Here is a 16,606-nt window from a genome sequence, read left to right as displayed (position 1 = left end):
CACAAGAATGCTCGTCCTACGGTCAGTTCTTCCAAACCTTCTGAATGAGAGGTTGCAGATCGTGACCTAGAAGCTGTACTGGGTTTGCAAAAGTGTTTTTGTTGTTGGCACGGTATTCATTTTTATAATTCTTATTTAAAAATAATGGCTTGGGGACGCCTGGGTGGTTTAGCAGTTGAGTGTCTGCCTTCTGCCCAGGGTGTGATCCTGGGGTCCTGGGATCGAGTCCTGCATCGGGCTCCCTGCATGGAACCTGCTTCTCCCTCTGCCTGTGTCTCTGCCTCTCTCTCTCTCTCTCTCTCTGTCTCTCATGAATAAATAAATAAAATCCTTAAATTAAAAATAACAGCTTTATCCAGATATAATTCAAGTACCACATAACTCATCCATTTAAAGTGTAGAATTCAGTGGGGTTTAGTATATTCACAGAGTTGCTCAACCATCCAAATAAATTTTAAAGCATTTTCATCTCCCCTCACAGAAACTCTGTAGACCCCACTAGGGTCTCTCCTCATTTCTCCCTCCACCCTTCAGCCCCAGGGTCTGTCTCTATAGATTTGCCTATCTTTGACATTTCATATAAATGGAACCATACCTAATGTGGTCTTTTATGACTTTTTTTTTTCATTTAGCATCATGTCTTCAGGGTTTGTCCATGTAGCATGGATCAGTATTTCATTTCTTTTTATTGCCAAATAATATTCCGTATTATGGAATAGATCACATTTTATTCATCCTTTCACCAGTTCTGGATGTCAGTATTGTTTTAACTTTTTGGCTATTTTGAGGAATACTGCTATAAACAACCCTGTACAAGTTACGTGGACATATGTTTTCACTTCTCTTGAGTAGATACCTAGGAGTGGATATACCCACTGAATCGTAAGGTAATTTATGTTTAACTTTTTAAAGAATCGACAGACTGTTTTCTAAAGTGGCTGTACTAGGACATCTGGGTGGCTCAGTGGTTGAGCATCTGCCTTTGGCTCAGATCATGATCCTGGGGTCCCAGGATCGAGTCCCACATCAGGCTCCCTGCATGGAGCCTGCTTCTCCCTCTGCCTGTGTCTCTGCCTCTCTCTCGGTGTCTCTCATGAATGAATAAATAAAATCTTAAAAAAATAATAAAGTGGCTGTACTATTTTAAAATTCCACTAGCAGTGCATGAGGATTCCATTTGCCCACATCCTCTTCCAACGCTTGTTATTATTCAATAAAAAAATTATTCTAGCCATCCTAATGGGGGCTTCATTTTTATTTGCATTTTCCTAAGAGCTAGTGATACTGTTCGTCTTTTCATGTACTTTTGGCCAATATATCCACTATATGGCCAACATATCTTTGGAAAAATGTCTTTTCAGGTCCTTTGCTCATATTTTAATTGGGTTGTCTTTTTATTATTAGGTTGTAAGAGTTATTTATGTATTCTGTGTAAGTCCTTTGTCAGATATAAGATTTGCAAAAATATTCTGTTCTGGGGTTATGAAAAACTTTTGATGATGCCCAATTTGTCTATGTTTCTTTGGTTGCTTGTGCTTTGGTGTCACAGCTAAGAATCCATTGCATAATCCAAGGTCATAAAAATTTATTCCTTTGATTTATTCTAAGGGCTTCATAATTTTATCTCATATTTAGGTCTTTGGATACAATTTGAGTTAATTTTTTAAAGACTTATTTAAGTAATCTCTACACCCAATGTGGGGCTCAAACTCACAACCCCGAGATCAAGAGAGTCACACACTCCTCGGACTGAGTCAGCCATGTGACTCTAATTTGCATTAGTTTTTTGTCTGTGGAGTGAGGTAGGGGTTCAAATTAGTTTTTTTGCATGTGGATACCTGCTCGTTCCATCACCAAGACTGTTCTTTGCCCGTTTAATTGTCTTGGCACCCTTAGTGGTTTTTAAAAAAAAAAATTACTCAAATTAAAGGCACCTGAGGGGCTCAGTTGGTTGAGTGTTCGACTCTTGATTTCTGCTCAGGTCATGATCTCAGGGTTGTGAGATCAAGCCCCAGGTCAGGCTCCGAGCTGAGTATGGAGAATTCTCTCTTTCTCTCCCTCTGCTCCTCCCCACCCCCTCTCTAAAAACAAAAGAAAAAAAGAAAAAATTAAGGAAAACCTAGTGAAAAGATATGCCACACTCATGGGTCATAAGACTCAATATTGTTAAGACCTCAAGTAACCCTAAATTTACCTCTGCAGGGATCCCTGGGTGGCGCGGCGGTTTGGCGCCTGCCTTTGGCCCAGGGCGCGATCCTGGAGACCCGGGATCGAGTCCCGCGTCGGGCTCCCGGTGCATGGAGCCTGCTTCTCCCTCTGCCTCTCTCTCTGTGTGTGTGTGTGTGTGTGTGTGTGACTGTCATAAATAAATAAAAAAAAATTAAAAATAAATAAATAAATAAATAAAAATAAATAAATTTACCTCTGCAGTTGATTTAATTCTAATCACTAAAATAGAAAAAAACAACAACTATCCAGTTTTGAAAAGGAAGAACAATCTATAGGGTGCCAAGGCGATTCAGTGCAGAAAAGATTGTCTTTTCAAGAAGAGATGCTGACACGAATGCATATCCATGTAAGAAAAAATGAATCTTAACTCCTACTTCACACTGTATACAAAAATTAACTTGAATTAGAGACTTAAACATGAGAGCTAAAACTATAAAACATTCAGAAGAAGCGTAGGAGAAAATCTGTGCAATCTTAGGTAGGCAAATGTCTTTTAGATAGGACACTAAAATCATGAATCATGAACGGAAAAACAACCCCTATAAATTATACTTTATTAAAATACTAAAATTAAAACCTGCTCTTCAAAACACACTGTTAAGAAAACAAAAGAGCAGGACACTAGGAGAAAATACTTGCAATAATATGTCTGAAAAAGCATTTGTATGCAGAATAAAGAATTCTTACAACTGAGGAAAGAGACAACCTAACAAAATAATGGGCAAAAAATTAGAAAAGATGCTTCATACAAGAAGATATATGAATGGCCCATAAGCACATGAAAAGATGCTTAACATCATTAGTCATTGGGGGAAATGCAAATCAAAACCGCAGTGGGACACCATTTCCCACCCCCTTGAAGGATGGACAATACTCAATGTCATCGAGGATGTGGAGCAATTAGAACTCTCCTGCCCACCCCTGTTGGCTGGGATGCAAAATGGCACAGTTGGGCAGTTCCTCAGAAAGCTAAGACACTTATGACGTACCAATTGCACTTTTAATTATCCAAGAGAATGGAAACATGTTCACACAAAGACTTGTATAAATTCACAGCAGGCTTATTCATTAATAACCCCAAATTGGAAACAAGCCAAGTATCCACCAGCAGGTGAATAAATAAATTGTGGCACATTCATACAATGGGATACTATTCAGCAATAAAAAGGAACCAACTATTGAAAAATAGAACAAAATAGGTGGGTAGGAGAAAAAAGAAACATGCTAGTTTTAAAAGCTAGATGTAGAAGAGTACATAGTACCTGATTCCATTATACGAAGCCCTAGAAAAGACATACTAATCTATAGGAACAGAAAGCAGATCAGTGATTCCCTGGGTCTGGGGCAAATACTGGATTGACTAAAAGAGCATACAAGAGAATTTTTGGGAGGTGGGTGATCTTGGCTGAGACGGTGGCTAACTGGATGTATACGTTTGTCAAAACTCATCAAATGCTATTATTTATTTATTTTCAAACACAATATTTAAAATGGAAGTAATGTATGTAACTTATATTTAAAGTTCTAGGGCCAGCCCAGTGGCTCAGTGGGTTAGTGCCGCCTTTGGCCCAGGGCGTGATTCTGGACACCCGGGTTTGAATCCCACATTGGCTCCCTGCGTGGAGCCTGCTTCTCCCTCTGCCTGTGTCTCTGCCTTTCTCTCTGTGTGTCTCTCATGAATAACTGAATAAAATCTTAAAAAAAAAAACCCATAAAATTACAAGAGTTCACATCTTAAAAATCTAGACTTTTATGTTTTGAAAACTGACAAATATCTGACAGTTGTCCCCATGTGGCAACTTTCTGCCAGAAATGAAAAGTGGCAGTGCCCTCATTAAGATGGAGCGTGTGCTCCCCCCACCCCAAATCCCCTGGGTCCCTATTTTCTTATACTCAGCTCATCTTACTCCCTTTTTTAAATTCTCTGCTTTGGCTCCTGTGGACATCTGACTTTGTGAATCCTGTAAATTGTAGGTCAGATGCTTTCATTAAAATCCCCTGTACTTATTTTTGCAGTAAAACCTCAATTATCTAAGGTTATGAGGGAATAAGAGTTCTGGGTAGCGGGATTTTTATGGTTAATTGAAGGTTAGCCTGAAAATGGATTGGACTCTGGTTATTGGAAAATCTCTCATGTTTCTGCCTCTGCCAGGGCAGGCAGCATCAGAACATGACTGACTCATTGTTTCCAAGCACCTGGCCAGGATCCGAGTCATGGATGGGGATCAGCACGGCAGGCTGGAGATGGCTAAGAGGGATTTTTTTAGAGGGGGGGTCGGAATGTCTCCAGGGACCAGGACATACCCTGGGCATCATTTCTATTTATAAATGCAAATATTACATGCATTCTAGGCACCTAGATTTTTGTCTCTAAATATCATTACCAACTAAAAGGAACCAGGGCTTCTTGGAAAAATGGCTGATACCAGTTTTGGTGCAGGAAATGTAGAGGCTGAGCCTGGGATATCGTGTCATACCCAAAGCAAAGGAAGGCATCAAAGACTGGGGTCAGTTGAGGACTCTTGAAGGGGTCCTCACTGGCAATGATGGGAGAATTTGAGCATCTTTAAAAAACTATGCAATTAATTGAAACATATTAAATGCATAAAAATCCATGAGTCCATTACAACACTGGAAAGGCAGGGAAATAAGTAGAACATTAACGTTATTAATAGATAAGGGTCTGGGTGCCTGGTGGCTCAGTTGGTTAAGTGTCTGACTTCGGCTCAGGTCATGATCTCAGGTTCCTGGGATGGAGCCCCAGGGTCACGCTCTGTGCTCAGCAGGGAGTCTGCTTGGCCCTCTGCTCCTCCCCTTGCTCATGTTCTCTCTCTCAAATAAATAAAATCCTAAAATAAATAAATAAGGGGTGTCTGGGTGGCTCAGATGGTTAAGCCTCTGCCTTTGGCTTAGGTCATGATCTTAGGGTCCTGGGATCCAGCCCTGCATCGGACTCCTGACTCAGCGAGGAGTCGGCTTCTCCCTTTCCCTCTGCATCTCCCCCCTGCTCATGCTCTCTCTCTCTCTCTCTCTCTCTCTCTACCTCAAATGAATACATTTAGATTTTTTTAATAAATAAATAAGAATCATTAATACATGGATCCCATTTAGGTTGTTTTACCTGTATTGGGGGCACTGGCAGCTACTATGTTCCATAAGCTCCTTAATTTACTACAAGAACCTACAAATCTCAGCTCAAAATCTAGCCCAAGGCCTGTTTTTGTGTGAAACCAGAGGCTAAGAAATATTTTTACATTTTTAAAGAATTGTTAAAAAAAAAAAAGGAGGGATCCCTGGGTGGCGCAGCGGTTTGGCGCCTGCCTTTGGCCCAGGGCGCGATCATGGAGACCCAGGATCGAATCCCACATCGGGCTCCCGGTGCATGGAGCCTGCTTCTCCCTCTGCCTGTGTCTCTGCCTCTCTCTCTCTCTCTGTGACTATCATAAAATAAAAATAAAAAAATTAAAAAAAAAAAAAAAAAAAAAAGGAATATGCTGCAAATGGGGCCAGTAAAACCTAAACTATTAATAAAGTTTATTGACATCTGATTGAAGACATCCTTAAAATGGGCTTCAGATAAGTTTTTTTTTTTACAGGATTTTCTTTATTTGTTCATGAGAGATACACAGAGAGAGAAGAGGCAGAGACACAGGCAGAGGGAGAAGCAGGCTTCTCACAGGGAGCCCTATGAGGGACTCAATCCCCAGACCCAGGGATCACACCCTGAGCTGCTGAAGGCAGAGGCTCAACCGCTGAGCCACCCAGGCATCCCTCAGATAAGTATTTGTAAGTTTGATTTTACTTTCCTCCCACTTGTTAATTCAATGTTTCCCAAACACCAGTCCTTTGCATACTCACAATTTTCGCTGACTTGCTGGAGCACCTGTATCATTATTCATTTAATGTATAACACCACCGAACTCCCTTTTTTTTTTTTTGCTTAAAAACATTCAGCTTTGTCCTAAGCAATACTATGAGCCCTCAGCAACACCATATCTGTGAAATGTTTGATGTGTTAGCCCTATTTTCCTAATGCCTAGTAAAATAATTTAATTATTTAAAAAAAGAGTGAGTATTTATTTATTTATTTATTTATTTATTTATTTATGAGTCCCTCTTTAAAAGAGGAACTTAAAATCATCTTGCTTTGGGGAATCCCTGGGTGGCTCAGTGGTTTAGCACTTGCCTTCAGCCTAGGGCATGATCCTAGGGTCCCGGGATCGAGTCCCACATTGGGCTCCTTGCATGGAGCCTGCGTCTCCCGCTGCCTGTGTCTCTGTGCCTCTTTCTCTCTCTCTCTCTCTCTCTCTCTCTCTGTCTTTCATGAATAAATAAATAAAATATTTAAAAAAAATCATCTTGCTTATCATCCTTTAGAAAATTCTCTGTAGGTTTCTTACCTGGCTGAAGCATTTTGTCATGTATCCTCATGCCCTCCTTTTAAGTAGGTTGGGGTAGTTGTAATTATGCCCATTTCACAGAGAGGGCTCAACTAGAGCCAGAGGGACTTATCCACCGTCAGAGTGAGTCAGAGGCAGATCTGGATATAGAAACCAGGTCACCTGGTTTCCAGCCACTTCTACCAACAGACTTGATGGGACACCTGACTTCTTGACCCCACTCTGGTGGGTGTTGGGGAAGTTTGCAGTGTAGCAATCAATGGGTACAGCCGCCTCCTCCACGAGTACACACGCACCTCATTTGCCCAAGGCTACGGCACACCAACATCTAGGGGTCCTCCCATAAAGTTACACTCAGTGTGACTAATGGAGAGGATAAGTAAGTGGCTCCTCCAGGAGGGGAGACACGGTCATCTTATTTGAGACCACTGAATAGTCTCTGATCAGAGACAGAGAATGCTCCCAAGGTATACCAGTTAGAGAAAACTGAGGGAATTAGAGTATATAAAGCCCGTGCGCATTTGTGTAAAAAAAAAAAAAGTGGAAATAGAAGTATAAAGGCATTTACTTGTGGGCACAGAGCCTATCCTGGAGAGGCTGCCTAGGAAAGCAGTAACATGAATTGCCTTCGAGAAGGAGACCTGGGTGGCTGGGGGCACAGGCAGGGAAGGAGGCTTTTGAAATGTGTTACTCCTTCTGTACCTTCTGTATTTGGGATCGTGTCAATGTTTCATCTATTCACTTACAAATATTTACTAAACCCCAACTGTATGCTCAGCACTGTTTAGGCACCGAGCATGCCGCAATAAACAAAGAGTAAAGAAATAAATCAAGCCCGGCCTTTATATAGGTAGCCTACATGCCCACAGGAGATAGAAGCAAAAAGTTAAAAAGAGCCATTAGATTTGAGAATTTATGCAGATGGGAGTTTGATCAAAAAACTCTGTTCGGCAGCCATTAGATGCACAGGGATTAAAATGTTTTGTAACACCAGGCATACTGGCCGAGCTTTGGGGAAAAGCACAGCTTTGTGGTGGGGCCATGGAGGGGGGCACTCCCCTCTCCCTCTATGCATCTATCCCTCTATCCCAACTCCTGCACTGTGTAGAGATGTCCTTGGGGGTTACTGCTCCACATTGAGGGGTGGCATCTGGGGGTGGCATGGGGGTATGTGGGTAGGTGTCCCAAAGCTTCATTCTGTGGTGGGGTGATGGTGGATTCCACTGGGCACGGAGCACCCTCAAAGGGCAGTCAGGAATTCTCATCCGTGGCACAGATAAGCGCATCCCACAGCCCTGGCCAGGTCAGCAAATGCTGGATGTTTCCATCAGGGGGTGGATGGCATAGGGCTTGGCCTATGTTAGGGCAGTCAGACCCCCAGTTAGGGCCTGGCTCTGCTATCTCCCCAGGGGAGGGCCCCCATTCTTGACAACAATATGTTGGCCTTCCAAGTCTTAATTTTCTCTTCTGTAAAATGGGGCTAACAGTACCTATGCCCCCTAGGTTGTTGGCAGGATTCAATGAGATAATGTGTGGGAAGCACTTTGCACAGTGCCCGTCTCATAGTAGGTCTTGAAACATGGTAGCTGTGATTATTAACACTGTCATTATTATTTTAAGGAGCAGAATTATTCAAAATGACCCTGGGTATTCACCCTAGGTTACTGGGATTGTCATTCGTGGAGAAATTACCCACTGGAAAAGTGGCACCCAGACTACTTCTTGTGGGACTGGGTCCTTCCCTGGCAGGGAAATCCCATGGTCTCCATCAGCTGGCAACTGGCTTTCCAGACTTCTATAAATAGCTGCACCTAAACCCAGTCTGGTGGGCACCAGCAGCCATGTACACAGCCACTGAGAAGGTCACATGCCACACTTGTCCCATATGAAGGAAGACCCAGGGGGTTGGGGGTCCCTCCTCTGGAATGGAGCCCTCACCACTTCAGCAGGTGCCCTGGCCCCAGCATGCCTCCCTGCAGGATGATGGGGAGCCTCAGAGATCAAAAACATCTCTGTGCTGCTGACTCTGGCCTTTGAGTTTTCCTATAAAGCTCTTCGCTTATCCCAGATCTTGTGGTGGTGGATTCATCCCAACCCTCACGCAGCCAGTGGCATCATCCAGTCAAGGATGTAGGTGGAGAGGCCAAACCCAGACCTGCAATACGGAATCCCTTCCTGCTGTGCTAATTCTAAGCCATCTTGGGAAAGCACAGCTGTGAGCTCCCTGGGGAAGGCTGGCTGCATCCGTCAGGCGGCGGGACTGGGGACCCCAGCCCAGCCCATGCACTCTTCTCCCCACACCTCCTAGGACATCCTGCAGATGACTCACGTGCCAGCACTCTCCCTTTGTCCCCAAGCAAGATGAAACCAATTAGAGGCCTGAAGAGGCCAATTAGAACATGAACCTTGTGATCTGGGGTGTTGGGAAGAGCAGAGCCCACTGGAGCCAACGTTGCAGGCACTGAACAGAGCCCAGGAGGGCGCAGAACAGAGCAGTGACCCCCAGAGAAGCTGGCGTGGGGGTGGGCAAAGCATGTGGGGCCAGGGCCCGCCGCCACCTCCACCCTAACCTGGTGCCAGGCTCCATCCTGTCCACCTGGCAGCTCCAAGCGGCCTTGCTGTGCCAGTCTGGCTGGTCCTGGGATGAAAGATGAGTAATGGCGTCAGATAAGTGCTCAGAGCTGCTGCTGCTGCTGCTGCTGGAAAGAACCCCGGCCACACCTTGCAGGGACCGTGCACTGGAGTCCTTGGAAAACCCGGTCTGGTCTCCAGATGTGACGCCGTAACTGGGGTCCTCCTCACCCCACCCCTGCCACCCCCAGCCAGCTCCATGGAGGCCTGGAGCCCTGCAGACCCCTCTGCTCAGAGCTCTCACACCATATGCCCTTGCCTCTCAGGCACCGCAGAAAAGCAATCACAGCATCCGAAAGAGAGAGGCATTTGGGAGGGAACGCTTTGTGCACACTTGTGGTGGACTGCTGCTCTTGGTGCTAACAAGGCATCCATGGCCCCAAGAACGGCTGCTTACACCTGCTTTCCTCCCTCCCCACCCGCAATAATGGTCAGGAGAGCCCCGGGGCCCCTTCGTATGCTAACGTGATAATGCAGAGTCTAAAGAAACTCTCAGATACACAGATCTATTTAAAAATCTCACTTCAGGGGCACGTGGGTGGCTCAGTGGTTGAGCATCTGCCTTTGGCTCAGGGTGTGATCCTGGGGTCCCAGGATCGAGTCCCGCATCAGGCTACCTGGGGCGAGGCTGCTTCTCCCTCCGCCTATGTCTCTGCCTCTCTCTCTGGGTCTCTAATGAATAAATTTAAAAAATCTTTTTTAAAAAATCTAAAAAATCTTACTTCAAAAATAGATGCCTGACTTAGGGTGCAGGTGCAAAGCCATCAGAGGCATTTACCATGTTGCAGGACAGGACTTCCATGTTCAAAAGTGACTGGACCAGAGCAGCTTGCAGGTTTTAGGAACTCATGATGCACCTGTGCTGACTGTTTGTTTCCAGTACCTTCTAGGTTCTCCATCCAGCTTATGCTGCAGGAGTGAAGAAGGTCTGAAAAGCCGTCTCTGGAGACAGAAGCCTCTGGTAGCAAAGGCAGGTCAAGAACTGGACCTGAGGATGGCCGGCTGGCTTTCTGTTCCTGGGGATGAACTGCTCACTGCCCAAGGGCCCACGTTGAGTGGTGCCTTCACGGTGTGGGCTGTATCTGGGTACCCATCTTTCTTTCTGTTGACTCACTCTTGTTTTTACTTAAACACCTACTTTAGCTTTGTCCTAAGCCAGAGTGTCCCCAAAATCACAGGTTCGATGTCACCAATTATATGTTTTCTAATACACCTCAACATAAACAATTACTGATGAGATGAAAGATGTTTGTTTGCACAACATTTAAAAACCATCTCCACATGCCACACTGCACAGGGAGACGGACTCAATGAGGCAAGACTCCCTTGCCTCAGAAACTCGCCAGATTAGATAAAACACCTCACCATTTGCAACCCAAAGACAGCCCCCCAGCAATGTGCATGGCGTGCATGGCACGTGGTGGTGGGTGTTCTTACCAAACCTGTTCTGTCCGTCGGTTCCTTCACTACCAGACCTAGGTCTCTACCCCAGAAGCTTACCCGTTGTCCTGCCATCCCAGCCCGAAGCCCACGAACCCCAAGACCATAGATGTGGCTACAGCTGCAGAAAAACCTGCTTTCTTTTTGAATGGCCTTTTAAAGGAGAAACAAGCATTCATCTGGCCTTTGGCCAATATGCTGAACCTTGGAGGACCTCAGTGCTCCTGGTTTGTCATTTCCTTGCTCACCTGGGGACCTGATACCACAGGTGGGCTTGAAAGGGGACCACCCTTTATAGCGACAAGACCCTCACTGCCTGGCTTCTCTGCACAGATACAGATGCCCACAGCAAGAAAACCTAAATGTACAACAGGCCAGAAGCATGGGACAGACCACCGTACAGGCACACAATAAAAGGCTGCAGAGCTGTTAAGAAGGATGGTGAATTATTTCTGTTTAAAACAAACTATGGATGTATAGGTAACCATGTGCATAGAAAAAAAGTTTGGATAAGATTAACCAAAGTATTTAAAGTGATTATGTTTGGGTGGAAGGATCTTGGGGCATTAAAAAAACATTTTTAGTTTAAAATGTATTTTGTAATGTTTTTGCAAGGAACAGATACTGCTTGTATAACAAATGAGGAAATGATTTTTTATGGCAACATGGAAAAAAGAGGATTTTTTTTTATGAGAGAATGTTACTCAATAAAAGCAATATCATACCTACAGATCTTTCTCGACTTACAGAGGGTTACGTCCTGATAACCCCGTGGTAAGTTGAAAATATTCTTTTTTTTTAACTTTATTTATTCATGAGAGACAGAGAGAGAGGCAGAGACACAGGCAGAAGGAGCAGCAGGCTCCCTGCAGGGAGCCCGATGTGGGACTCGATCCCGGGTCTCCAGGATCAGGCCCTGGGTCAAAGGCAGACGCTCAAGCAATGAGCCACCCAGGTGTCCCAGTTGAAAATATTCTAAGTCAAAAATGCATTGAATACAACTAACCTCCTGAATATCACAGCCTCTCCTAACCTGCCTTAAAGGTATTCATAACACTGACATTAGCCTACAATTTAGCAAAATCGTTTAACACAGAGCATGTTTTATAAAAAAGTGTTGAATATGTCATGTAACTGATGAGGTACTATACTGAAATCGAGAACAGACTGTCGTACGGGTATAGAATGGTTTGAGCATATTGACTGTTGACTCTCAAGATGCCACTGCCCAGGATCATGAGAGAGGATCGTACTATGTGTCACCAGCCCGGGAAAAGATCCAAATTCAAAATTCCAAGTACGGTTTCTACTGAACGTGTATCACCTTTGCACCATGGTAAAGGCAAATAATCATAAGCCAGACCCCATGTGTATGTGGAAAAATCGATTGTCAGGAAAAATGGTAATTAGGGCATTGGGGGGCAGCCCGGGTGGCTCAGCGGTTTAGCGCCGCCTTCATCCCAGGATGTGATCCTGGAGACCCGGTATTGAGTCCCATGTCAGGTTCCCTGCATGGAGCCTGCTTCTCCCTCTGCCTGTGTCTCTGCCTCTCTTCCTGTGTCTCTCATGAATAAATAAATAAAATCTTTTTTAAAAAAAATTAGGGCATTGGGAATTATGGAATAATTTTTTTTTAAGATTTTATCCATTCATTCATGAAAGACACACACACACACACACACACGCACACAGAGACTGAGGCAGGGACACAGGGAGAGACAGAAGCAGGAGAAAGCCTGATGCAGGACTCGTGATCCCAGGATCACGCCCTGGGCTGAAGGCAGATGTTCAACCGCTGAGCCACCCAGGCGTCCCTGGAAAAAAAATTTAAATAAGATTTTATTTATTCATTAGAGAGAGAGAGAGAGAGAGAGAGAGAGAGAGAGAGAGAGAGCATGAGCAGGGGGAGGGGCAGAGGGAGAGGGAGAAGCAGACTCCTGGCTGAGCTGGAAGCCTGACATGGGGCTTGATCCCAGGACCTGGAGATCATGACCTGAGCTGAAGGTCATGCTTAACCAACTGAGCCACCCAAGTGCCCCAGAATTTTTTTTTTTTTTATGTAGGCTTCCTAGAATGTAGATGGACCTCTGGGGGGTGGGTGGATTCTGGACTAGTTGGGATGAGTGTAGGCTTGAGAGAAGTACACTTGCTGGATGCACACTTCAGCTTGTGCTCTAATATTTGTAACTGTTTTCCAAAAATTTCTGTTATTTAGAGTTTGTTGTTGTTATTGTTTTTTGTAAATTCAGAAATGTTGAATGAACCCCCAAAGGGAAGGCTGTTCTATCCACTAGGCAAATTTGCCTGGGGTTTCTGGCATCTTGACAATTCCTGCCACAGTGTCTGTGGGAAGACCTTTCCTTTCCTCTCGGGGAGGGGGTGAGCCGAAGATGGGTTTCAGAGGAGGTGGCAGGCTCAGAACTTGTATGCCCTGGATGGCTCCTACCTTCCAAACCCTTGTTGACAGAGTCTTAATGCTATGTTTGCTTTCCTTCTTGCTGAGGACTTGGCTACGCCAGGCTTTATCTTGTACGATCAGAGTTACATGAGAAAACACCTCACCCACCAGGCCCGCTGCCAGGAGCTGTGTCACCTCGTCCGAAGGGGCAGATGACTTGGGGGTGCCAATGGTGAGGACACGGGCCCTCAGCCCCGCCCCTTCACCGCCCCGCAGGTGGCCACTTGCCCAGGGTGGATGATGTGTGTTGACAGCCGGCAGGGAAGAATGGGGTCAGCTTCATGTGCTCCCTACTTCTCTCCCTGCCAAGGCTGGAGGTGACTAGGAGTGGGGAGCTCAGCCCAGCCCTGGACGATGCCAGGGGTGCTGGGGGTGGAGGTGGAGGTAGGGGTTTGTTATTCCACTGGGAATAAAATGCTGTGCTCCTGACTACAGTCTGAAAGGTAACGTCAACCTGAAAATATCTTGAGCCTCCTATAGCAGGTCCAGCTCTACAGCCTCTCTCTCTGTTTCCTGCTGGGACACACAAATTATTCTATTATTATCAGAATGGTGCACTTTGGAATGAGCCCACTTTGGACTTGGGTGGCACCTTGGACCCATCCTATTACCTCTCTGAGCCTCTATTGTCTCATCTGTGAATGGGGTCAGCAGTAGGGTTGCCCTCACTGGGCTTTTATTTTCAGGGGGATTACAATGAGATAATGCTCGTAAAGCCCTTGGTACAGCATTGACTGACTGCTGGCTATCATTAGGGGAAAGAGGAAAACATGGGGGTGGCTGCTAAGGTTACATTCTTACCTGCGAGGCTGCTTTAGGAAGGACAGGTGCTGGAAGGGGAGTTTCCCGGCTTGGTAAAGGAATGATTCCGTTTTGGGGACTGTACTTCCCAGAGGCTCAGCTGCCTGTGTCACCTGTGTCACATTCCTTTCAGAAACTTTCAATGGCTCCAGGTGTCTGCAGAATAAAGGCCAAACCCTCCGCTGGCTTTGAAGACGCCTTACATTCGGCCCCAACCTACACGTCTCCTTTTATTCCCCTCACTTCCCTTCAACGTGGGGTAGTGGCTAAGAGCCTGAGTTCGAATCACAGCTCTGTCACTTTCTCGCTGTGTGACCCTGCAGAATTGACTTATCCTCTCTGTGCACCTGATTTTACCATCTGTGAAACAAGTGGAGAATATTACCTACATCATTGTAGATTGGTGTGGAGATTAAATTGCAAATATGAAGCCTCTTGCGAAGTGTCTGGCACATGTAGAGGGGGATGTGTGTCTGTGAGCAACTTCTCTTGTGCTTCTCATACCCGTGTCCAATAGGACCACTTGCTGAATGCCAGGGATACTCCGGATATTCCCATCAGCACACGTTTACTCATGCTGCTTCTCCCCTGGGGTGCCTTTCCCCCAGACCCTGCTCTAATGCCATGTCTTTTTTTTTAATATTTTATTCTATTTATTCATGAGAGACACGCAGAGAGAGGCAGAAACACAGGCAGAGGGAGAAGCAGGCTCCCTGCGGGGAGCCGATGCGGGACTCGATCCCAGGACTCTGGGATCATGACCCAAGCCTAGGGCAGATGCTCAACCACTGAGCTACCCAGGTGTCTCTCTAATGCATGTCTTCAAAGAAATGGCCAGCTCCCCACTGAATGGAAGTCATCTTCCTGCCTCCATAACCCAGAATATTCTGTGAACCAACCCCTCCTATTTTATTTGGTCCCATCTGCTTTGTACCATGGCTCTACACATCATTCTCTAATCTATCCTACTGGGTGTGGAGGTCCCTGGACAGATTTCCCCAAGAACTTGGAACTTTGCCTACAGTAGGTGCTCAATAAATATGCCTGGACTTCAGGGCTGGGGGGCAGGGTTGACAATCAGCTGCTATGCCTTGGTTGGTTTGCAAGGGTTGTTTATGGCTGAAGACCTTTCCAACTGGAAGGTAGCTTTCAAAACCTAAACATTCCAAATATCACCATTGCTTGTAGCCAAAAGGTGAGGTGGGAAGCACCTGGTCCCTCTCTGTACACCTGCCACTTTGAGCTATGTTATAGGTTGACTTGTGTTCTCACAAAATTTCTATGTGGAAGCCCCGATCCCCAGTAGCTCAGCATGGGACTGTATTTGGAGATATGGTCTCTAAGGAAGTGATTAAGTTAAAATGAAGCCAGGAGGGCAGACCCTAAGCCAATCTGACCAGCCTCCTTATCTGGACACCTCAAAAAACACCAGGGATGGGTATACTCCTAGAGGAAAGACCACATGAGGACACAGAGAGAAGGCGATCATCTGCCAGCCAAGGCTTCGGGGAAACCAACCTTGATTTTGGACTTCCTGCTTCCAAAAACCATGAGAAAATAATTTTTTTTGTTAAGCCACAAAAATCTGTGGTATTTCGTCATAGCAGCCCTAGAAGCCCAATATATGTCATAAGAGGAGAAGTAAGCAGTAGGCATGAGGGTGAGTAGGGGTGAGGAGTGAGCATACTGGGAGACCCCCTCCTGAATCTGGGCCTGGGGATGACCAGGTCTGTAAGTTCACCCTGCTGCCCCCAAGTAGGAATGGTTTATGCTTATGCGTGAAGCTAGTCGTTTCCTCCCCAACCAAGGGATGCTTTAGAAATCCTTCTTTCCAGGTGAAGGGCAAAAGGTGATACTGTGGTACCTTAAACTTTTTTTTTTTTTAATAAGGCAGAGAAAAAAGTGAGCGTTCAGCACTTTTGGCAAAAAGACCTTCTAGTTTTCCTCCTACCAGCCTAGCAATGGCTTCCTGTCACATTTAGAATAAGACCCAGGGGCACCTGGGTGGCTCAGTGGTTGAGCGTCTGCCTTTGGCTCAGGTCATGATCCTGGGGTCCTGGGATCACATCCCACACTGGGCTCCCTGCAGGAAGGCTGCCTCTCCCTCTGCCTATGTCTCTGCCTTTCTCTGTGTGTGTCTCTCATGAATAAAGAAATAAAATTTAAAAAAGAATAAAACCCAAAGTTCTAGCATGGGCTCAAGGGCCTGTGAACCTGGCCCCTGCCCCCTCCAGATTCACCCCCTACTCCTTTCTCCTGTCCTCATTTCTGTTCTTCCAATATGCTGGGGTCATTCCACCTCAGGGCCTTTGCACTTGCTGCTCCTGCTGAGTGGAACAGGAAAGCTGGCCATGCATCAGGTCATTCGCCAAGCACTTAGAAGACATAATGCCAGGGCCTTATGCACAGTGCCTATGGCTCTGCGGATGGAGGCAGGGCCTGGCATCTGTACATTTAAAAAAATTTTTTAATTTAAAATTTCTGCACAGTGTCTGATACACAGGCAGAGTTGAGGACTATCGCCCTGGATCTGTCTTCATGGGGCTAGCTTCTTCTTTGAAGCTTCAGCTCCAACACCACCTATCAGAGGTGACCTGACCCCCCCCCAACCCCTCCAGAATGCTCCAGCCCACGGCCCTATTTACTT

At 45.7% G+C, this 16,606-nt stretch overlaps 1 protein-coding gene across 4 annotated transcripts in view; it reads right to left on the bottom strand.

The window, feature by feature from the left end:
* The window catches only part of SCNN1B (sodium channel epithelial 1 subunit beta), a 60,143-nt gene that overhangs the window by 27,397 nt on the left and 16,140 nt on the right, over positions 1-16,606 (bottom strand). Inside the window, exons 2-3 of one of the 4 annotated variants that reach the window (XM_055341132.1) lie at positions 13,960-14,115; positions 9,200-9,267 (exon numbers count right to left, since the gene is read on the bottom strand). The exons of 1 other annotated variant lie outside the window; for it this stretch is intronic. Coding sequence is in view for 1 of the 3 variants with exons in the window: in XM_055341130.1 (XP_055197105.1) it covers positions 6,630-6,660 (31 nt within the window). In the remaining 2 variants the exon portion in view is untranslated. Of the gene's footprint in view, positions 1-6,629; positions 6,690-9,199; positions 9,268-13,959; positions 14,116-16,606 lie in introns of those variants that run through there. 2 more of the 4 variants (XM_055341131.1, XM_055341130.1) reach the window with 2 other exon arrangements.

This window comes from Nyctereutes procyonoides, unplaced genomic scaffold (assembly GCF_905146905.1).
Source record: "Nyctereutes procyonoides isolate TBG_1078 unplaced genomic scaffold, NYPRO_anot_genome, whole genome shotgun sequence".
In the NCBI taxonomy this organism is placed as follows: Eukaryota; Metazoa; Chordata; class Mammalia; order Carnivora; family Canidae; genus Nyctereutes; species Nyctereutes procyonoides.
This window is presented reverse-complemented; position numbering and strand designations above follow the sequence as displayed.